Source organism: Typopeltis vanoorti, chromosome 19 (genome assembly GCF_054136105.1).
Source record: "Typopeltis vanoorti isolate ZY-2024b chromosome 19, IOZ_Tvanoo_1.0, whole genome shotgun sequence".
NCBI classification, from domain to species: Eukaryota; Metazoa; Arthropoda; class Arachnida; order Uropygi; family Thelyphonidae; genus Typopeltis; species Typopeltis vanoorti.
In genome coordinates, this window is record NC_143567.1 from 83,401,158 (window position 1) to 83,426,840 (window position 25,683).

General features: G+C 36.6%; 1 protein-coding gene across 1 annotated transcript in view; it reads left to right on the forward strand.

Moving 5' to 3' along the window:
- The window catches only part of LOC150096303 (calcium/calmodulin-dependent protein kinase type II alpha chain-like), a 736,535-nt gene that overhangs the window by 676,611 nt on the left and 34,241 nt on the right, over positions 1-25,683 (forward strand). Inside the window, exon 18 of the mRNA XM_090409027.1 lies at positions 1,383-1,429. Within this exon, the coding sequence (XP_090265153.1) occupies positions 1,383-1,429 (47 nt within the window). The remainder of the gene's footprint in view (positions 1-1,382; positions 1,430-25,683) is intronic.

Genomic DNA, 25,683 nt, shown 5'->3' on the forward strand with positions numbered 1-25,683 from the left:
AGGACTGTACAATGGATTATGATAATATTGAAGAGGATAGCATGTAGAAATACACTGTATAAGGTTTTCATCAAGCAATATATATGCTACTACTGTACAGATTTGGTTACATGGTTTTTAAGAAGATGAGAGATTATGGAAAGAATCTAGAGAAGAGTGACTAAAGTAGTTGTTAAATGACAAAAAATTGTGGGAATTCTGTCTGCAAAACTCATTCAATTGAATGAGAGAAAAAATAATATGATTAATAGGTTGGTGAAGAGTTTGTACACTAGAAGAGAGAGACAGAATAAAACAAAAGGTTATTCCTATATAAACACGTACAGAGTGAGAAAGAATAGGTTTTTTTGCTAAAAGTATTTAGTTACCAGAGTGTGTTGCATTAGAGTGTGGTGAATACAGAAGCAGTAAGCATGCATTATAATTCATAATGAGGACCTCCTGTGACTGGATGAGTGTTTGACTAATTGGAGATGTAATAATTTCTTATTTCTTTTTTATGTGCTAATTGATACATGGAAATACATAGAGCAATATAATCTATTTATTCAAGAAGAAAAATAATGTAAAGTATGAGTACTTTATATTGTCTCTGAACTTACAAGTTCATGCTGCTCCTTTTGTAAACTTTGATATAAAGAGATAAGCAAAGCTTTTATGTTATGGAGCACCTTAGAATGAGGACCTCCTGTTATTGGAGTGTTTGACTCCTTAGAGGTGTAATAATTTTTTTTTTCTTTTTTATGCACTAATTGATACATGGAAAGAAATAGAGCGACATAATGCATTCAATAAGAAAAAAAGCATGCTCCATAAAATAGAAGCTTTTCTTATCTCTTTATATCTGTAAATTATCATTATTAAAATAGTAGTCAAGTAACTTAAGCGAAGTTCTTTCCACTCTCCCAATTTCTTTACGAAAGCAAAATATGATAAAAATTACCATGCAATAAAAACAAAGTGCTAACATTCATCATTCAATACAAATTTAGCCATGTAATGCCCATTATTTAATACATAGTTTTCTAATTATTGACACAGTTTTCTTTATATAATTAGAAAAAATAGTTATTAAAATTTTGCAATTAGGTAAGCAATATTAATTTTATATATTTTTTACATTTCTGTACTTTGTAATAGGCAGTACTTGAAATGGGGATGGGAAGAATGGAATCATTGATGGTAAACTATTCTGCTATCAGTTTCAGTGATTTCACACATTCCTTGAAAGAAGAGGGATGAAATCACATTTCATATTGCTCCACTTCATGCACTAGTAATATTAAGGGAGTTAAGATTTTAAATTGTTAACATTGAATCTACAAATATGCCTCACAATTTTTTATATAATTTAATTTTTTAATTGTTTGTTTTATCACTAGGAAATTCTGTGATCCATACATGACTGCTTTTGAACCAGAAGCATTAGGTAATTTGGTGGAAGGCATGGATTTCCATAAGTTTTACTTTGATAATGGTAATAATACAAAAAAAAAAAAAGAAAGAAGAAGTTGATTTATATATATGTTTGTGTATAATAATTTTTATGACTAATTAAGCCAAGAGAACACAAAAAATATAATAAGCTATTTATTGTTAAAAAAAATCATAATCTGAGATGGACAGGGATGACTATTATTTCTATGGATTTTTAGTATATTTGTTTATTCTGTTTGCATCTCTCAGTCACATTATAGCATTGGTATAAGATCTCTGATGTGTCCCATTTTAGTGTCCAGTAGGCTTGTTGTTGTTATGATATACAGAATTTAGTATATGACTGGTCAGAGCTGAGGCACTGACTCTCCATATGCAAATGTCTCTAACATGCTCCTGTATATGCGTGTGTGTGTGTGCACGCGTGTATATATATGTAGAAAGTTTTTTACCTTGGGTATATACTATGTTTAAGATACCAAGCAATTTTATAAGTTAGGTTTTAATCCTTTTTCCAAGTAAGCAAACAGACAAGTAAGTCAAGTTTGCGCCTGCACGTAGTGCCAGTCTGACTTGCACTACGTGCAGGTGCAAACTTGACTTACTTGTCTGTTTGCTTACTTGGAAAAAAGGATTAAAACCTAGTGTGTGTGTGTGTGTGTATATATATATATATATATATACACACACACACACACAGTCATACCTCAGTTAACGTTACCTCTGGTAACGAAGCCTCGATATAACAAAGTCTGCAATTTTAAGATCAATGCCTGGCAGTCATCTGATTGATGAACGACGGTGACTCATCACATACTCCTAAGCTGTGGGTGTGTTTGTTTTAACGGTTTCAAGCATCATCTGCGTAATTTAATTGTTGCTTACACTTTGTAGGGTGTTTCAGTGTGGTGCATTGCAATAAATGACATATGTTCTCTGATAGCATTATTATAGATTTTGTAAATATTAATATTTAGTTAAAATATCAGAATCAAGGAAAATAAGAGCAATTTCTGTAGAAACTAAATTAAATATCGTATGTGTTGAAAAGGGGTGAAAGAAAATCCAATGTTGAAAATCCGAGGCAGAAGTTGTACTAGAAGAAGAAAATAATATTCGAAAGATTAGAAATGAAGTTATCCAGATGGCTTAATCAATAGATTTCGAAAATGTTGACAAAGAAGATGTAAGAAATTTATAAATGCAAAAAATGATGGGTTTTAAGTGGAAGATTTAGAAAAACTTGTTAGCAATGAAGCCAAAGAAAATGACGAAATTAAAGAAGTTCCTACCGAAAAAGTATTAGTAACCAAAGATTTAAAAAGATGCTTGAATGACATTGAAAATTTTTTACATTTTTTCAGTGAAATTGATCCTGATTTAGGAAGAAGTGTTATTGTTAAATGATCAGTGTTAAATGCAATAAATCCGTATTGGCAATTGTTAAATGAAAGAGAAAAAAAAGCATAAACAATCAAATTTAGATTCGTATTTTAAAATGTCATGATTTTATCTTTGTTAGGTATGTAATATTGACTTCTTATTTAATAAAGCTTTTCTTTTTTCAAAAATAGTCTTTCATTTTCTTTATGTACGAACATATCCCTATTATGGCCATAGTATTTTTACCTCTGAGAACGAAGTTTCGCTTAACAAAGTAATTTCATGGAACGCATCCTCTTCGTTAATCAAGATATGACTGTATGTACACACACACACACACACACACACACACACAATAATACAATATCTAATACCAATATATATATATATATATATATTGGTATTTGGTATATAAGGGCATACTTTCCACAAGCATATGATAGCAATCAATGGGAATTTTGGGCCATTCTTCCTGTAAGCATGTAATGAGGTTCTGGACTGTTATGAGGTTGATGTCTCTTAACTCACCTGATGCTCCAGTTCATTCCACAGATATCCAATAGGGTTGAGATCAGGACTCTGTGGAGGCCAGTCAAGTGTGATGACATTTCATGTCCACAAACCACGCAGTTACAGCAACGGCCTTATGACATGGTGCATTGTCTTGCTGAAAGAAAGAATGGCCATTTCCATAGAAATGCCACTAAGTAGGAAGCATTGTATTTTCCAGAATGTTCAGATACCTCTTGCAGTTCAATGTTGGTGACACCACAAACAAATGTCTGAAGCCAGACTAGGAATTATGGTTGTGACCCATTCCATCAAACCGCCACCTCCGAGTTCAGGTTACACACTTTGGTAAGAGATATTCACTGGCCATCTGCCACACCCACACCCTTCCATCTTGTTGCTGGAGGGTGTAGTGTGATTCATTGCTCCAAAACACAGCTTTCCAAGCTTCCATGTCCCACTGTAAACACTCTTTGCACCACTGAAGATGATGCTGCATGTTGGTTTAGGTAATACAGGGCTTGCATGTTGCAGCCCTACCATGAAAACCCATGTTGTGACCATCTCAGTTCTGAATATTTTTTGTGCAAATTCCTGTTCCAGTCGATACCCAGAACTCTATGATTCAAAGAGTTCAACATATCAGCTGACAAATGGAAGTTTTTACATATTATCCTTTGTAGCACCCTACTGTCATATTCAGTGAATGTGATAGGTCATCCACTGCAGGTAGCACTTGCAGTTGATTCCCTGTGCTTCCATCTCAGTATGGTATGTTGACTTGTTGTTCGTTGACTGATTGTTGACTTAGGATGGCCCAATTTGTCAAGAATTTGCTGAACAGATAGGCGTACAACATGGCATCCTATCACAACCCCCTCTTTCAAACTCTGTCAGTTCCCTACTCACAGTCATTTTGCCTGGACACAGTTGCACTGACTTGGGAGCATCAAATTCCTCCAATTTATATGGCTACAAACACAGGCTTTGTTACATGGTGCAATGCACCTTGCCCATGGGAATGTCCATTGAGTTCTTTCCAAGCAGTGTATATATACACACACACACAGAATAAATACAGGATAGTCACGTGTTTAGACTTAAGTACTGGGTAGAATGTGATTATTATTATTATTATTATTATTCAGGCCTCCATGGAGTCGAAAGACTCATCGTGGGAGGTCCTTCCTAAGAACATAGTCTGTCAATACTCATCGAGGGAATGTCCCCCCTAAGAAACACAAAGTCTATTATACCACTCCTTAAACTCATTGACCGTTCTCGCTCTCACCACTCCATCAGGCAATGCATTCCACGGTTCAACTACCCTCCACGCAAAGAAACCACTCCTCACAGTCTTGCTCACAGTTTCCTTTCGTAACTTCCAGGGATGGCCTCTTGTCATCACTCCTTCCTGCTGTTCAACCAAGCGAAAGAACTCCCCAGGGTCAACCCTGTAACCACCTCTCAACAGTTTAAAAGTCTCAATCATATTACCTCTCCTTTTTCTATCCACCAAACTCTGCAGTCCACATTCCCTCAGCCGATCCTCGTAACTATCCTTGTACAGTCCTGAAACCATCTTTGTCATCTGTCTTTGTATCCTTTCCACAGTTAATTTATCCCATTCAAATCCTGGAGACCAAATCTGAGAACAATAGTCCAAGTGTGGTCTGATCAGAGACTTATACAATGGAATGATAACCCTCTTATCTCTTCAGGTCAGTGTCCTTCTCATGATTGCAGCAATCCTCTGTGTTACTTTCACCACTTTTGCAATATGTTCCCCTAAACTTCAGGTTTCTATCAATCATCAACCCCAGATCTCTTGTCTCCCCTACTTCGTCCAGTATAACTCCTCCCATAGAGTATGCAGCATCCCATCGATGTTTCCCAAACCTCAAGACCTTACATTTTGCTGCATTAAACTGACCCCCATTCATTTGCCCATCTATCTAGCTTATTCAAATCCTCTTGCAGGGCTACCACATCTGCACTATTACTAATAATCTTTCCCAGCTTCACATCATCCACAAACAACTGAATATCCTCTTGCAATCCACTGGCAATGTCATTGATATAAAGGTTAAACAATATAGGTCCTAGTACTGAGCCCCGTGGGACCCCACTTGTAACCCTCTGCCTCCTTGAAACTGCTCCACCATACACAACTCTCTGATACCTATCAGAAAGCCAATCCTGAATCCAGTTGACCAATCTGACATCCAGACCCATGTGCTGCAACTTAAATATCAGCTTATCATGTGGCACCCTGTCAAATGCCTTTGCTTTTGTCTAAGAAAATTGCAGTATATGCCTTTTCCTCATCTAATGTTCTTGTAACTTTGTTATAAAAGGCTAGCATATTGCTAAAACAAGAGCGCCCTTTCACAAATCCATGTTGACTCTCAGAGATAACATTACCCTCATCTGCCCAATGTTGTATACAGTCCCTCACTACTTTCTCCAAGATCTTAACAACTACTGATGACACACAGACTGGCCTATAATTAGACACTTCCAGTATGTTACCACCCTTATGCAATGGCACTATCTTACCTTCCTTCCATTCCCTGGGCACCTTTGCCGAAGCCAAACTTTCATTAAAAAGCCAGGTTAAAGGCACTGTCAGTTCCCTGGCACATTCTCTCAAAACTCGTGGTGAAATACCATCCAGTTCCAAAGCTTTACTGACATCCAGAGTACTCAGTATCTGAAACACACTCTCCTCCTGTACGTGATGGAGACATTAAACTACTGTTTAATGCTAGATTATGAATTAATTACATCTAAAATTAATTACTGTGTTTGTTTACAAATGCCAGAAGTATCAGAAATAAGGGGGATGAAGTGGTTTCACTTATTGAGTTTATTAACCCCAAACTGTTTGGGGTTAATAAAAGCTGGGGTTTATTAACCCCCCAAAAGATGATATTTTAACAGGAATAGAAATGGAAGGATACAGTATCTTTTGCAAGAATAGAAAGGACAAGAAGGGAGGGGGAGTGCTGCTGCTGATGATAGCAGGGGAATTATGTCCACATAAAGTAGACATGAAAGAGGGAAATAGTGGCAATGGTTATTTATGAGGTAGTGTGGTGTAACGTGGAAGTTGAGAGGAAGACATATTTAGTTGGCTGTTGCTATAGGCCCGGGAATGCAAAGGGTGGTGATGAATCAATGTATAAGTAACTTGAGTTAGTGAGCAAAGGAAGGGTAATTATTATGTCTGATTTTAATTATGGCAGTGTAGATTGGAATGAAGAGATAGCATTTGGGAATAAGGAAAATACATATTGCACTGATTGTGCAAGAGGAATGGTGTGGAGTTTGTGGATTTTTTGAGTGAGTTTGATGGAAGGATTTATATAAGGCGAATGGCTTGTATCTAAATGGATTTGGTGTCAGGAGTCTCTTAAGTGGGAGAGTAATTACATGATGCAAAATGTTGCACTATAAATTAACTTTAGTGCAAAGTAACATAAGGCATAATGGAGGTGATAATGATGATGATGATTTATGGTTTTAATTGCACAAGGACAGCAAAGGTCATGCTGTGCCATATCAAAGGTTATAGCAGTACACAAGGTAAGACAATCACAAACATCCATGTCCACAGTAAGATTCTATAAGGGAGATTTTGGGATGAAGGGGATATTGTAGTTTATGCATACTAATGCCAGAAGTATTTGAAATAAGGTTGATAAGTTTTTGGCATTGGTTAGCACAACTTGGCTAAATGTTATAGGCATTAGTGAGATATGGTTGACCAAGGATGATATGGTCATAGGAATACAATGCAAAAGATATAAGCATCTTTAGAGAGGTCAAAAGGAACAGGATGGAGGGGGGGGGTGCTAATTATAGCAGAGGAATTAAAGCCAAAAAGAGCAGAATTACATCGGGGGGGGGGGGGATTCAGAGGGCAGTTTTTTTGAAGTTATCTGGTGTATAACAGAGGCAAATAGGATTCAATATGTCATTGGATGCTGCTCTGACCAAGTTGTTCAATCTAAATCTCAGCTCTGGCAAGGTTCCAAGGGAGTTGAACAAGGGTAAGATAGTACTGCTGCATAAAGATGGCTCTAAGACAGAGGTGGCAAACTACACACCAATAAATATATCAAGACTGGTTGTAAAAGTATTGGAGAAGTTGGTGAAAAGTAAAATACAACAGTGGGTGGATAGGGATGCGATACTCTATAGTGGGCAGCATGGCTTTGTAAAGGGTAGGTCCTGTCTTAGTAACTTATTCACATTTTATAATAAAACAACAACAGAATTGGATAAAGGTAATGTCTACACCATGATACTGCTCGACTTTGCCAAGGCATTTGACAGACTACCATATGGAAGACTATTACAGAAGCTAGAGCAAATGGGAATGGATATGAGTCTAGTATTATCCACTCCACCATATAGTACTCTCTGGGAGTAGTATATGGTGGAGTGGAATCTAGAATAACTACTGGAGTACCTCAGGGTTCAGTACTAAGGCCACTACTCTTTATTTTGTATATCAGTGGCATAGGGGAAGATTTAAGAGGGGGGGGATATTCATTTATTTGCTGATGATGCAAAACTGGGGAGAGCAATAGTTGTTAAAGGTGATGTAGATATCCTGCAGGATGATTTAAATAAATTGGAATTGAGGGCAAAGGATAATGATTCTCAATTTAATGTTGCAAAATGTAACATTATGCACTTCTGGGAAAAGATTGCATATGGTGAATAGGTATCATATTGATGGTACTGGATTGCAGGAAATTGATGATGCTAGGGACTTGGGGATAATAATGGACAAAGAGTTGAAGTTCAGAGGGCATATTGCAAAAGTTGGTAATTTAGCTGAAAGATTACTTGAATGTTGACAAGCACACTAACAAGTAAAGGTAGGGAAGTTATTATCCATCTTTAGATTATGATTCAGCCACATCTTGACTACTGTGCACAGATTTGGTCACCTGAGTTTCTTGGGGACGTGAAAGAGAGGATTCAGAGACGAGTGATCGAGATGTTGACAGATCTGTGAAATACTCCCTACGAGGATAGGTTGAAGGTTTGTGGGTTAAAAGTTTAGTTGATAGGCAGAAAAGAGGGGGACATGATAGAAACTTTAAAGATATTAAAGAGATTTTATAAAATTAATGCAAGTGAATTTTTTCAATATATGGAGCAGAGCTACTGCGACCAAGTGGGTCCCCAGGTGGAAAATAGGGGAATGGTCATCAGAAATGGTGGTTAGCTGCAAATACCCAATTAGCAGTCCCGGACCAAAGCGGGTATGTCTGGAGGCCCTAAAATGGCAGCCCCATCACTAGACTAGGTAGCAGATGGTTGGTAACCAGCCCAGCTGACAAATTCTTATACTCACAGATTTCAAGGGAATAAAACCAGACAGCCGAAACAGATAATGAAACAGAATTGGAAAAAAGGACTGTGAACTGGATATGGATCTGAACAGTAAACATAAGAGGCATCAATCACAAGATCGAAGATATACAAAAAGTCCCAACAGAAATGAAAATAGAAATAGAAGTCATTTCAGAAACAAAGAAAAAATCAAAAGGCTCTACAGAACTTTAGGACTACAGTTTAATATACAGTGGAGTACCCAATGAAAAACGAGCTGCTGCAGATATAGCCATCATGATCAGTAATAAAGGAAAAGACAAATTTCAATTATATAACTGGATCTCTGAAAGAATAATAACGGCTAGACTTAAATAAGAAATTTATTACAATCATAGGAACATATGCACCAAAGAAGGGAAAAAAATCTGAAACAGAAGAATTCTATAAAAACCTCCAAAATGTAATTCAGAATACAAATAAATAAGCTTATTTAATCATTGCAGGCAATTTCAGTGTAGAAGTGGATCAAATACATTTAAATATTTAATAGGATCAAGGAGAAAACACCATAAATAACAATGGAAGAGAACTCAGGGAATTTGTGGCCTGTAATAGTTTGAAAATCACCAACAGTTTCTTTAAACACAAACACATAATAAATATACATGGGAAGGCAGAGGATATAAAAGTATCATTGACTATATAATAGTGGGTGAAAAACTAAAGAAGATGGTAAGAAATTGCAGAGTATACAGAGGATGCAATATTGACTCAGACCATTATTTATTAATCAGTACTATTAAGATCCTGAACCAGAGAAATAGAAGCAATACAAGAACACAAAAACAAAAGCAGGAACAATTTAAGATAGAAATGTTACAGCAAGATAATATCAAAGAAAACTTACAAATCATACAAAGAAAATAAATGAAGATATAGAAAATGAATGGCAGAACATTAAACAAATAGTAAAACAAGTAGCATAGGAACAAAACTGCAAAGAAAAAGGAAAGGACTCAGAACCTGGAATCCAGAAATAGAATCCTTAAATGGTTAAATGATAGAACCATAGGAAATGAAATAGAATATAAAAGAATCAGAGCAATAACAGGAAGAGAAACCAGGAAAATCAGAAGACAAGACTTGTAAAAATTTGTATCAAGATTACAGCATGACATAAATGGACCTCAACTAAAGAGCTATAAAATCATTAAAAAAATGACTCAAGAAACAAAGGATAATTTACAATTAGAAGGCCGCTCCACAAAAGAATGGACCAATCATTACACCCAGCTTCTAAACAGTAATAAACAAATTGAAATAAAACAAATAATAAGTCAAGAAACAAATGAAGAACTAATACAGTTAAATGATCTAAAGAAAATATTGGAAAAACTAAAACATACAAAAGCTACAGGAGAAGATAGAATAAATTCAGAACTATATAAATACAGCTCTAAACATTTCAATTACAATTAATTAAATTCCTAAACGCAATGTGGGAAGAAGGAAACATCCCACAAGAATAGAAGACAGCAATAGTCATAAGCATATTCAAAAAAGGAAACAGAAAGGATTACAGAAACTACAGAGGTATATCCCTATTAAATATGTGCTATAAAATATATCTAGATATAATTAAAAGTAAATTAACACCATGGGCCAAGGAAATTATTGCAGAAGAACAATGTGACTTTAAGAAAGGAAGATCTGCACAGATCCCACATTTACCCTCAAACAGATTATAGGAAAAAGAATAGAATTTAACCTGCCAACATACATGGCCTTCCTGGATTATGAGAAAGCATGCGATCAAATCAACAGAACAAAATTAATCAATATACTGTGTGAATTGAAAGCTCCACCTCAACCCACAAAAGCAATAGCAAATATAATGGAAGAAAGCTATATTAAAATTAATAATGAAACAACTGAAAAAATTAAAACCAATAGAGGTCTTATTCAAGGAAATGGATTATCACCAATACTCTTCAATATATATATATATATATATATATATATATGGAAAAAATTTCAAGAGAGTGGAGGAAAAACAAAATCAAAGGAAATAAAGAATTGACCAGCCTTTTGTATGCTGACGATCAAGTTATTTTTGCTGAAAGGGAAGACCAATTACAGAAAAATCTACACGTATTGAATAAAACAATAGAACAGTATGACATGAAAATCTTAATAAATAAAATGAAATGAATAGCATTTCAAGGTAAAGAAATTAAAAGATGTAAACTAGTCATCCACAACAAAGTAATAGAACAAGTGAACAAATTTAAATATCTAGGAAATTACATAAGCCCCATTGGAGAAATCAACATTGCATCTAAAAAAGTAAAAATTCGTAGCAGTCATTGGAACTTTGAACAGACACCTCAATAAACAGATGTCTAGAACAGCCCAAATAAAACTATACAAAATAATAGCCAAAGCAATTCTGAAATATGGAAGTGAAACATAGACTTGGGGAGAACAAGATAAAAGACAAGTGGAAGCTGCAGAAATGAAGTTCCTAAGACCACTCACAGGCAATAAAAGAATAGTCAAAATAAGAAAAACAATTATCCATAATTAACATAACAGAAGACATCATGAACTATAGAAAGAACTGGAAAAACCATGTAGAAAGAATGAATGAGGACAGATGGCTAAATATTGCCTGGAAATATAAACCAAAGGGACAACAATCAACAGAAAGACCCAGGAGGAGATGGGCAGCAGACTTTTTAAACCCTTGAAAATGTTACAGGCAAACAGTTGCCTAATACGCGAAGCCATGAAGAAGAAGAGTCAAATAGTCAGAGAACTGGGAGCCATCTGGAGAAGTTGTCTCATCTCCTTTCTCATCTGGAGAAAGAATTTTTTGCATGGAGAGTAGTGAGTGAGTGGAATGGATTGCCAGAATTGGTGAGTTCCCTGACAGTGCATGGATTCAAGGAGAAGTATAGTAAGATTTGTGTGAATAATGGTTAATTTGAGTCTCCAGACTCCATGGAGATGACATAAAAAATAATAATAATATAATCCAGGGGTGGTGGGGATACAGGAGAATGAAGATAACATGCACTCACAAATTAGCATGATGAGTACAGGTCGAGTAATTATTATGGGAATTTCAATGATGTGAACATAAATTGGGAAGAAGAATGGTCACAGGCAGGGAAGGAAATGAAATTTATACAGCTGCTGAGAGATAATTACATGACACAACATATATTGGAGAGTACACGAGATTTAAGAGCACTAGATCTGATAACTGCATCATCAATTTAACACTCAAGCAATGCTACTTAAGACATGCAGAATTTCTCTTAAGAAGGGATATATGTGGAACTACAAAGCAGGTGATTAAGATAAGCTGATGAGACAGCTTTTTAGCCGAACAACTGAATAAGAATTTCAAGAGTAGGGGTGTTGTTGGTGCATTGGGGGGGGGGGGGTCAAGGGGGCATTTGATGAAATCAATATATTGTGCAGACACACACACACCAAGATTCTGGAGGAATTATAATGAAAAAGGTGACAGTATGCCCATGAGCACTATAAAGTGCAGGCAAGAAGGATGATTTGTTTTTAAAGAAAGCCAAAGCCTAATTATGAGAGAAAGCTGGATGATGATACCAAAAAAACCATTAGGAATTCTTTCTCTGTGTGGCAATATATGAAATTATTGAGTGTATTTTGCAACAGTGTATGATCTAGGTGGTGGCATTGGCTGAAAGGATGAAGAAATGGAAGTGCTTAAAATATTGCAGAAACTCAATATGAATATAGCCATGGTATTAAATGGCATATTGGCCTGAGAATGTAAGAATTTTGAAAGGAATTATCAGCTCCTCTGACCAAGCAATTTAATTTAAGCCTCAGTAGCGGGAAGATGCCATTGGAATGGAAAGAGAGCAAAATAACCCCATTGCATAAAGGAGGCTCCAAGACAGAAGTAGCAAATTGTAGGCCAATCAGCATCTCAGGAGTAGTGGTTAAGATAGTGGAAAAATTGGTGAACCACGAAATTCAGTACTGGGTGGATAGAAATATGATACTCTATAAGGGACAACATGGTTCTGTGAAGGGCAGGTCTTGCCTTAGTAATTTCCTTACTTTTCATAATCAGTTGACAATAGAGTTGAATAAAAGAAATGGCTACTCAGTGATGTTGCTAGACTTTGCAAAAGCATTTGACAAGATTTCACATAGAAACTCTATTGATATAAATTCATATAAATTGGAGCAAATGGAGATGGATATAAATCTGGTGAATTGGATTACAAGGTTGCTGATTGAGAGATACCAAAGAGTGGTTTATGGAGCAGTTGAGTCCAAGTGAGACTTGTGGTGTACCACAGGGCTTAGTAATTGGTACTCTGGTTTAATTTGTATATCAGTGATATAGAAATTGATTTGACAGGATATATTCAGTTGTTTGCTGACGATGCTAAATTGAGAAGAGCAATGATAAATGAAAGTGATGGAAAGATCCTGAAGAAAACTTAGACAAAGATAAATGACTGTCAGTTTAATGTGCCCCAGTATAAAGTGATGCACATTTGGAAGAGATTATTATTATTAAGAGAGACTTCCAGAAAGTCAGTGACTCATCAAGGGAGGCCACATACTTCATGCACCAATATCATACTTATTCTTGAACTCATTCACACTGCTTGCACTCACAACATCCAGTGACAATCCATTCCGATCATGCACCACCCTCTGAGAGAAAAATCTAGCCCTCACCTCCTTCTTTTTGGCATTCATTCTCAGCTTCCAAGAATGCCCTCTTGTCTTCAACCCACCCTCCATAAATTGAAAATTTTCCATCAACTGAAATCCTGTATGATCCTTTCAAGGGTTTGTAAGTTTCAATCATATCACCAATCTTTCTCCTGTTTGCTAGTGTCTGCAGTTTACAAATTCTCGATCTATCTTTGTAATCAGTGTTCAACAATCCTGATGTCATTTTTAACACTCATCTTTGCACTCTTCCACTATATCAGAATCACAACGAAACCCAGGAGACCAAAACCCCCTCACAATAGTCCAAGTGAGGTCTTATCAGGACTTTGTGAAGAGGCAAAATGATATCATTTTCTTTAAATGCGAATGTTCATTTCGTCATTGCAATTATCTTTTGAGTTGTATTTGCAATCTTTGCTACATGGTCCCATTGCTACTAACACTTCAAGATCCCTGGCCTCATCAGTTTCTTCTAGCATAATCCCACCAATATAATATGACATTGGATATCTAATCACGACAAAGTGAATGACTTTACATCTACTGACATCCATTTTCCCATGCCCACAATTCCAGCCTATTCAAATCATTCTGCAAGTGGTGCATATCAGCAGCATTCCTGATTACCCTATCTATCTTTGCATTATCAGCAAATAGCTGTATGTTGCTTGTCAAGCCTTTCCAATATCATTAATGTACAGATTGAATAACAGTGGACCAAGCACTGATCCTTGTGGTACACCACTTGTTACCTTAAATCTTGCAGACTCACATCCCGTGTACCACTTTTCGATATCTGTCAGTCGGCCATCCTCTTATCCATGCTAATATTCTATAACCCAAACCCATTTTCTCCAATTTATGCAACAGTCTACCATGCTATATTCTGTCAAAAGCGTTAGCAAAATCCAAAACTATCATATTGTATCCATTCCTCTTGTCTAGTTCAATGGTAACATTGTTATAGAATGTGAGCAAGTTGCTAAAACATGACCTTTCCTTAGTAAACCCATGTTGTTCATTGCAAAGTAGAGATTCACTGTCAACCCATTTCTGAATGTGAGTCCTAACCAATTTTTCCCAAATCTTCACCACCACTCCTGAGATACAAATTGATCGATAGTTGGATATATTGGCCTTTGCACCACTGTTGTGCAATGGAATTACCATACATTCTTTCCATTAATGTGGAATCTTTCCTCTTCTGAGACTCATATTAAACAGCCTGGTGAAAGGAATAACCAGTTTAGCTGAACACTCTTTTAGCACGTGCTGATATTCTATCAGTCCATATTGCTGAATTCTTATTCAGTTTGTGCAACAACTCTAATACGTCATCCTCATATACCTGAATTTCTTCATCCAATGAAGAGATAGCAGTGAGCTCAATGTTGCATACACCAGGTTGATAGCTTTTAACAAAATGGGCACTCGTTTGTTGAATAATTTCTTTTGCATCTGTTACCTTCATGCCATCTGCCTTTAGAAGTTATTCTTTCATATTTATTTTTTCTTTTACTTGGAGCATAGCAATAGAATTCTTGTGGATTGTCTTTAGCATGCAGAGCCAGTTTCTTTTCATACTCAGACTTTGCTTTCAGTACAAACAGTTGTGACTATTCTAGCCTGCTGCTTATAATTTTCATAACAGTCATCATCCTTATGCACATTGTATTCCTTCCGCATCATCCTTTTCTTACAAATCTCTTGCTTTATAAGATTACACATCCGTTTGACTCCTACCCTATTTATTTTTTGAACTCTCGGGATACATTCTGATATCGCATCATTTAAATATTGTTTAAATGCTTTCCATGCATTGTCGATATTCTTCCCTTCCACCAATCCCATTCCACTGAACTCAGTATACTCCTCAGTTGGTCATAATTTCTTGCTTTGTAGTTTAGCATGTAACCTTTTCTGAATGGAACTTTCATAAACTTAGTCACCTCCCAAGTGAGTACCGCATGATCACTGTCACCAACCAGAGGCAGAATACTTATGTCTTTAACTGAAACGTCCTCTGACACTATAATCAAATCTAACACTCTTTGATCTCGAGTTCCTTCTGTCACATGATGCTGCTGGAGGAAGTTGTTCCGCAACAGCTCAGTATATTCATTTTCATTCTTCTAATGAGATTCTACCACTACCCAATCAATATTTGGATAATTAAAGTCTCCCATTATGATTACTCTTTTCACACTCACCTTTTCTATTTGGTGATGAATTTCTTCATCTAGCAACTGATCTACCAGGTCTGTAACAACACCCTATTATGTAATTTTTCTTGTTAGATTCCACCTCACACCAGATGGCTTCAAACTCACTGCCACATGAAATACTATTATTAGTAGTACTACAATCATAGGTCTCGAGTCTAACTGGATTCAAGTCATCCGATATCATTAGCAGCATGCCCCCTCCTCTCCTATCCTCTCTATCCTTCCTAAAAATAGTGTATCCTTTATACTCGATATCAGTTAGTATGTCTGATTCTGATAGCCAGATCTCACTAATGTCTACTATCTTAGGTCCCAAAATATTGACTAAGGCAACATGCTCTACCCCTTTGTTTCTGATACTCCTGGCATTCCTGTACAGACATAATAATCTACCTGAATGCTGTTTTGTATACTAGTTGTCCAACTGTGTCTGCAGTCTGCATGACACAGTTGGACAACTTCCAGATCTCTCTTTCCTTATACTATACATGTAGATATCTCTGCACACATTTGATGGGTCTAAATCAGAGGAACACAAAATCGAAATCGTTCTCTCCTCGTCAAACATTTCCATGACAAAGCCCATTCTCATCATTAACACAGTTATATAACATTTTCACTCTTAAGCTCATATTCTCACCTTTCCTCCCTTTATAATTTAATTTAATGTGGCAAAATGTAAGGTTATTCATTTTGGGGTGAAAAGATTAGCAGTAATATATCACATTGGTGGAACTGTACTCCATGAGATTAATGAGGCCAGGGACTTGGGTGTGTTGGTGGATAGGGAGTTGAAGTTTAGGGGGCACATCGCAAAAGTGGCTAAATCAGCTCATCAAATCACTTGGATGCTGAAGAATACTTTGATGAGCAGAGATAAGCAAGTTATTGTTCCTCTGTATCGAGCCTTGATAAGACCCCATCTTAATTACTGTGCCCAGATCTGGTCACCTAGGTTTCTTCTTGATGGGGAGGAGGTTGAGAGGATCCAGAGGTGAGTGACCAAGATGATAGCAGGTCTATGGAATGAACCTTATGAAAACAGGTTGAAGAAATTGGTTAATAGGTAATAAAGGGGAGATATGATTGAGACATTCAAATTGCTGAAGGGTTTCTATAGGATTAATTCAGAGGATATTTTTGAGAACAGGTGGGAGGACTAGGGGGGGCATCCATGGAAGCTGGGCAAGAGTGTGGTTAGTAAGGATGTTAGAGCTGGGTTTTTTACTTTTAGAGTAGTAAATGAGTGGAATAAGCTGCCAGAGTCTGCTGTGGGTGCTATGACTGTGAATGAATTCAAGGCATATTATGAATAATTCTGTGTAAATGTCGAATAGTTGTGACGGACATGTTCAGGACCTCCCTCGGTGAGTCTAAGGACTCTTTGGAGTTGCCTGTAGTAATAATAATAATAATAATAAAAATTATGTATACAGTACATATGCTAACAGAGTTCTAGGTTCAGCTGTGGTAATAATGAATGAAGTTACTGTACATGATACTGAGAAATGTACTTTTGAGTGTGTGTGTGTGTGTGTGTGTGTGTGTGTGTGTGTGTGTGTGTATCTCCAATTTCTTTACTTGTTTTATTAGCTGTTGATAGTAGTTTAAGCAATAACAGGAAACTATTTTATATATATATATATACAGCATTCTATAGTTACTGTTGCTTTCTGATGATAAATATTATGCAAGGTTTTCACTACTTACTTTTGCAACTTCCAGGAATTGCACCCTGTCTTTGTTCCTTCCCCTACATTCTACCATATGAAAAATCTCATTAGTGTCAATCTAATAATAACCTATCAACAGCTTAAGGGTGGATGAGATGATTGTGATGGTAAGAACAAATGACTTGACAGGTAATATAAATTGGGCAGCGAGAGATATGAGAGTCTTTTATGAGGTTGTGCGAAACAGAGAGGAAAGATATTGTGTGTTTCCTAGGTATGATAGTGAAGAGCTGAGCAGAGGGGCAGTAATATTGAATAACATAATAGCTAGAATGTGTCAGAAGAGAGGATTGGAATATGTGGATGCTTGGAGGGTGTTTGAGGATATAGAGGAATTGTATGTGAGAGACTGTTTGCATTTGAATGAGGATGGACATAGGCATCTGGAGAGATTGCTGTTCTAAACAAGTCGGCGCGTCCCAGGGCGAATGGTAGCAGGGGTAGCCTCTTGTGGGAATGGGTACTTGGGAGAAGGGGACGACATCAGGTAACACTGAGCCCAGTAGAGTCTAGAGGGGATAATGCTGGGTATAGAAACAATGGCATTTTTATGCTTTGCACCAATGCTAGAAGTATCCAGAATAAAGGAGAGGAATTGATGGCAATGATAGCATCAGCCTGGACAAAGATTATTGGCATCACTGAGACGTGGTTGACAGAAGAAGATATAATAACAGGAATAGAAGTAGCAGGGTACAGCATTTTTTGGCAGGATAGGAAAGGAAAACATGGTGGTGGAGTACTGCTTATGATAAGTGATGACTTATGTCCTCTAAAAGTGGAGACTTCGGAAGGCATTGACATCAAGGATTTTGAAAGCATATGGTGTGAGGCAGAGGTGGGCAGAACAGGGGGTGGGTACCAGGAGATGTTTAGAGAAGAAAATAATCTAAAAAAAAAAAAATAAGTTCAGCTTGGCAAGTGCAAGATGAATGATTGTTATGGGAGATTTTAACTACAGCAGTATAAATTGGGGAGAGGAAGATGCATGTAGCAATAAGGGAATGGAATTTCTAGAATTCTTCAGGGACAAATATCTTAGGCAACATGTAATAGAAGGAACAAGAGGTTCAAGAGTTTTGGATTTGGTCGTAGCATCAGAAGAGTTGATAATAACTGAGATGACATCTCTCCCACCAGTTGGAGAGTGACCATGTCGTTTTGACTTGGAAGATAAATAGACATGCAGGAGTATCAAAGAGACGGGAATGTATGTGGAATTATAGGGCAGGTGATTATAATAGTCTTAGAAGTCAACTTGGGAAAGTTTCATGGAGGGACGGGATATCGTTAGTGTTTGGGAAATTGTAAAGGAATATTTGTTAGCAGCAACAGTAAGCTGTATTCAACGAGTGAAGAAGAGGGCACAATTTAGAGTAAAGTGGATGGCAAACAATATTAAACAGGAACTGCATGCGATAAAGAGGCTATGGAAGAGATATAAGGAGACAGGTGAAGAGAAGATGCATGAAGAATATAAGACACAGGCCAGGAGAGTGACTAGTATGATAAGGAAGGCGAAACTGGAATATGAGAAGCGATGGGCCCTGAGATCCAAAGAAAATCCTACGGAATTTTTTAGCAATGTTGCTAGTAGGAGGAGAAATGACTGTGGAAGATTGACATTGTGGGATAAAAATGGGAATTGAGTGACTCAGGTTTAGAAGTGAATTGAAGTTTAGAAGTGCAGGAGGAGAGTGTGTTTCAGATGCTGACTGCTCTGGATGTCAGTAAAGCTGTGGGATTGGATGGCATTTCACCATGAGTTTTGAGAGAATGTGCTAAAGAACTGACAGCTCCTTTGACCTGGCTTTTCGATGAAAGTCTGGCTACGGAAAAGGTGCCCAGGAAATGGAAGGAAGGCAAGATAGCGCAATTGCATAAGGGTGGTAGCAGACTGGAAGTATCTAATAATAGGCCAGTTTGTGTGTCATCAGTAGTTGTTAAGATCTTGGAGAAATTAATTAGGGACTGTATACAGCATTGGGCAGATGAGGTTATTGTTATCTATGAGAGTCAATATGGATTTGTGAAGGGGCGCTCTTGTTTTAGTAATATGCTAGCCTGTTATAATAAAGTTACAAGAGCAGTAGATGAACGAAAGGCATATACTGCCATTTTTTTCTTGGACTTAGCAAAAGCATTTGACAGGGTGCCACATGATAAGATAACATTTAAGTTGCAGCACAATGGTCTGAATGTCAGGTTGGTCAACTGGATTCAGGACTGGCTGTCCAATAGGTATCAGAGAGTTGTGTATGGTGCAGCAGTTTCAAGGAGGCAGAGGGATACAAGTGGGGTCCCACAGGGCTCAGTACTGGGACCTATACCGTTTAACCTTTATATCAATGACATTGTCAGTGGATTGCAAGGGGATAGTGAGTTGTTTGTGGATGATGTGAAGCTGGGAAGGGTTATTAGTAATAGTGCAGATGTGGTAGCCCTGCAAGAGGATTTGAATAAGCTAGACAGATTGGCAAATGAATGGGGCTATCGGTTTAATGCAGCAAAATGTAAGGTCTTGAGGTTTGGGACACATCGATGGGATGCTGCATACTCTATTGGAGGAGCTATACTGGAGGAAGTAGGGGAGACAAGAGATCTGGGGTTGATGATTGATAGAAACATGAAATTTAGGGGACATATTGCAAAAGTGGTGAAGGTAACACAGAGGATTGCTGCAATAATAATTAGATGGGTACTGACTAGCAGAAATAAAAGAGTTATCATTCCATTGTATAAAACTCTGATCAAACCACACTTAGACTATTGTTCACAGATTTGGTCCCCAGGATTTTAAGGGGATAAATTAACTGTGGAAAGGGTACAAAAGCAGATAACAAAGATGGTTTCAGGACTGTACATTGTTAGTTATAAGGATCAGCTGAGGGAATGTGGACTGAAGAGTTTGGTGGATAGAAGGAGAGGTGTTATGATTTAGACTTTTAAGCTGTTGATAGGTGGTTACAGGGTTGACACTGGGGAGTTCTTTCACTTGGTTGAACACTATGAAGGAGTGATGACAAGTGATGACATCCCTGGAAGTTACGAAAGGAAACTGTGAGCAAGAGGGTGAGTGGTGTTTATTTTGCATGGGGGGGGGTTGAACCATGGAATGCATTGCCTGAATAGAGTGGTGAGAGTGAGAACGGTCAATGAGTTTAAGGAGTGGTATGATAGACTTTGTGTTTCCTAGGAAGGACCTTCCACGATGAGTCTTTTGACTCCATGGAGACCTGAATGATAATAATAATACTCCCCCCCCCACTCCAGCTTCATCTTCTATCCACCAAAGTCTGTAGTTTGCATGCTTTCCATTTTATCCTCATAGCCAACATTGTATAGTCCTGATATCATTTTTGTTATCTGCATCCTCTCAAGATAAATTTCATCCCCTTCAAATCCTGGTGACTAAATCTAAGCAGAAATCCAGATGTGGTCTGACAAAGATTTATAGAATGGAACTATCACAACCCTTTTATCTCTTGTGTTCAATGTCCTCCTCAGTATTGCAACAATAATCTGAACTTCACATTTCTATCTACAATCATTCCAGGATCCCTTGCTTCCTCCACTATAACTTCACCAAGAGTATGAAGCATCTCACCTATAGATCCGAAATTCCAAAACCTTACATTTAGTTGCATTAAACTGATGGCTAATTCATTTGTGTCCTTTCCAGTTTTCTCTTGAAGGGCTAAAACTAGAATTCAACTTCTCTTGAAGGGCTAAAACATCAGCACTACTACTACTAATAATAACCCTCCCGAGCTTCAATCATCTGTAAACAACAGCACTACTACTACTACTAATAACCCTCCCGAGCTTCAATCATATGCAAACAACTACATTCCATCTCTGTAGTCCAGTGACAATATCATAGGCATAAAGAGTTGTATACAGTCCCAATACTGAACCCTAAAGAACTCCACTTCTAACCTTACTACTCTGTATACCGCTCTCTAATATCTATCATAAAGCTGGTTACCAATCTAATCAGCTAACCTGATATCCAAACCAATATGTAAAAAAACAAATGTCATGTAACACTCTGTCAAAAATGCCTTCTTGTCAGATGTCATCTCCTTCCAGGAGGGCACCTACCATGAGCTTCCACCATGTGCAGTTTTCTACTTCCTTTTTATATTCTTCAGAGGACAAAAAGGTCCAGTCCTTAATATTTCCTATCCAATCTGTTCTTTGTTTTCCTCTTCTTTTTCCTTGTATCATTCCTTCTAGAAGTGTTTTTTGTAGGGATTCATGCCTTAGTATGTGACCAAGGTAGGTAGTTTCCTTTTCTTAATGGTTTTCAACATTCTCCAATCATCTTTAATATTTCTAAATTAGTTTTTTGGCAGTCCATGGGACTCTAAGAATTCTTCTGAGGATCTACATCTCAAAGGCTTTTAATTTATTTTCACAATATTTTGATATTGTCCAGGTTTCTGCTCCATATAGCAGTGTTGACCATACATAGCATTTGGACAGCCTAATTCTTGTTTTTGTGTGAATTTCTGTTGAAGTCAGAAGTTTTCATGCTAATGAAGGTTGATTTAGCAATTTCTATTCTTCTTAATATTTCCTTATCACGCTTTCCATTGTCTGTAATTAGTTGACCCAAATATATATAACTCTCTACTTGATCTAAAGTATTTCCTCTGATCTTAATATTTATATTGGGTATTTTCCCTTTTTCCTCTTATTAATTAACAGCATGGTTTTGGTTTTTTTGAAGTTGAAATTAAGTCTATATTTTTCACTTAGTTTCAGCATCTCTTCTAGTAGGTTTTAAAGATCTTTTTTATTTTTAGCTAGCAGTACTTTATCATCTGCATACTTAAGTTGTTTATCCTGCCTCCTTTAAATTCTTCTAATTGCTGGAAGATATTTTCAGTATAGAGGTTAAAAACAATATAGGAGAAAGAACACAGCCTTGTCTGACACCCTTCTTTACTGGGAATTCCATCAAGGTTTCTCCTGATATTTTTATTAAAGCAGTTTGCTCCCAATATAGATTTATCAGTAATCTGGTATATTTACCATCTATTCCTAATTTTCTGATGCATTTGATTACTTGTTCATGTTGCATATTGCCAAAGGCCTTTGTGTATCAATAAAACATAAGCAGACTTCTTTCTGCTTCTCCAGAAAGCAGTCTACAAAAATGCCTTAGGAAAATAATAAAAAAAAAAAAAAAAAAGGCAGTGTGTATACTGTAACCTCATCCACTGCACTTCTTCCTGTATTGTAAAAGGCAAACAGATTATTAAAACAAGAGCACTCTTAACAAATTCAAACTCAGCTGGATGGTCCAGTCAGTTCCACAGCACACTCACTTAAAACACATGACAGTATTTCATCTTCCCCCCCCCCCCCATCTGCCTTACTGACATCAAGTGTACTGAATATTCAAAATAGTTTTCAAAAGTGACCATTAAATAGTTCAACTATTCATCTTCCTTGGTCACTTGAATTCCGATGAAAGCAGAAAAGAAAAGTAAATGATATTGTAATTGTAGTAGGTACTAACGACTTAACTAGCAATAAGTTCAGTATGAGAAAGGATATAGAAGAGTTGTTGGAAGAGGCGAGAATGAAGAATGAGCAAGTGAAAACACAAAAACACACGTGTTGAAAAGATTATTTTAATTAATTATTAATAAAATACCACTTGACGTTTCCACTCCTGTATTAAGGTCATCATCATCAGGATACATGCGTATAGGGAACCAAGCTACATGCTCTAGCCATGTATACCGGTAAACTGAATCTACATTGTTAATTAATCTTTTTCCTAGCCTGACCTCTAGCGATAATTAAATAAAATAACATAAAAAAATAAAATAAATAAATAAATAAATAAAATAAAATAAAAAAATATAAAAATACAATAAACAAAAAAAATTAATAAAAAAAATTATAAAAAATAAAAATAAGTAAATAAATAATAAAATAAAAATAAAATACAACTACAATAAACTGCTTAAGTCCTCATGTTATAATATGATTTCCTTCAGCTGCTGTTGAATTAAAAAAAAAAAAAAAAAAAAAACACTTCACCAAGTTGTCTTCTTGTAGTGGGATTTTTCTTCTGCTTGTTTTGGTTGTTATACAGGCTGTAGATGGGTTCTCCACATTCTTGGAATGGTTAGGCCATCATTTTTGTTTAGATTTGGGTTATGTTTGAGCATTCTACAAGCTTCTTTAAATTTCCTCTCAAACCAGGTTTTGGTGCCGTGTAGGGACTTGGTATTTTTCCAATCAATTCTGTGGTATGTATGTTTGGAGTGCGTGTCAGAAACAAGCCGAACTCCAAACATACTGACTGGAAAAATACCAAGTCCCAACATCACACCAAAACCTGGTTCGAGAGGGATTTTTAAGAAGCTTGTGAAATGCTCAAACATAACCCAAATCTAAACAAAAATGATGGCCTAACTATTCCAAGAATGTGGAGAAACCATCTACAACCTGTAAAAAAAACCAAAACAAGCCGAAGAAAAATCCCACTAAGAAGACTTGGTGAAGTGTTTTTTTGTTTTTTTTTTAAACATTCAACAGCAGCTGAAGGAAATCATATTATAACAATCAGAACTGTACAAATCCAGAAGAATATTAATACATGAGGACTTGAGCAGTTTATTGTACAGTAGTTGTATTTTATTTTTATTTTTTATAATTTTTTTTTAAATTGTATTTTTATAGTTTATTTCATTTTATTTATTTATTTTATTTTTGATGTTATTTTATATAATTATCCCTAGAAGTCAGGCTAGGAAAAAGATTAATTAACAACGTAGATTCAGTTTACTGGTATACAAGGCTAGAGCATGTAGCTTTGTTCGCTATACTCATGTATCCTTCTGATGATGACCTCAATACAGGGGTCGAAATGTCAAGTGGTATTTTATTAATAATTAATAAAATAATCTTTTCAACATCTATTTTTGTGTCCCTAAATCTATAAATATGAATGCTGATCACCGTGTAACATTAAAAGAAAGAATCAGTATATTACCTTGATGTGATAAAAATGAATGAATTAAGAAGAAGGGCCATGATGGCAAACGAGTTTGAGGGAAGATTGGATTTGTATAAGAGAGACAGCCACACCTGAATGGATTTGGTATCAGTAGACTTGAAAAACTAATAAACTTTTATGAGACATAACACAGAGTCAGGAAAACTAAATTATTATTATTATTATTACGGGCAACTCCTTGCTTGTCTCTGCTCGTCAATGTATTCTTCAGCAACCAGGTGATTTGATGAGCTGATTTAGCCACTTTTGCAATGTGCCCCTAAACTTCAACTCCCTATCCACCAACACTCCCAAATCCCTGGCCTCGTCAATCTCCTGGAGTACAGTTCCACTAATGTGGTATACTGCTGTTAATCTTTTCACACCAAAATGCATAACCTTACATTTTGCCACATTAAATTGACATCCATTCTCCTTAGCCCAGTCCTCCAATCTATCCAAATCATCCTGCAAAATTTTGACATCAACTGCATTCACTATTGCCCTAGTCAACTTTGTATCATCAGCAAACAAATGAACCTTTCCTCTCAGATCCTTTCCTATATCGTTAATGAACAAATTAAATAGTAGTGGTCCAAGAACAGAAGCTTCCGGCACACCACTAGTCACAGGCACCGTCTTTTGGACTCTACTCCTGAATAAACTGCTCTCTGATATCCCTCCATCAACCAAATTATATTGGAAGAGGTGTAGAAAACAAGGGATCTTGGGGTGATTGTAGAGAAAAATTTGAAGTTCAGAGGGCATTAGGACCACCACCCTTTGATCTCTGAAAGGATGGTGGTCCCAATATACAAAGTTGATCCCACCTTTTATCTGATTTTGCAATTAAAATCACCTAGTTGAAATAACAATGTTAATAGTGGTTTTTATTATTATTAATATTATTTTCTTGTGACCCATAGAGTCACAAGATTCATTGTAGGAGGTCAATGCTAGTTAACCCAGTCTATCATACCACTCCTTAAACTCATCCACCATTTGCCCTTTCACCATCCTCTTAGGCAATGTATTCCATGTTCCCACCACTCTTCATGCAAAAAATCTTTCGTCTTACATCTTACCCTTTTACTCGGTACTTGCTTTTGCAACTTCCAGGGATAGTCTCTTGTCCTTGTTCCTTGCTCTCGTTCATAAACAACATTGTGCAGTCTTGATATCATTTTTGTTATCCATCTCTATATCCTCTCTACAGTTACTTCATCCTCTTCAAATTTCAGTGACCAACTGAGCACAGACATTCAGATGCGGT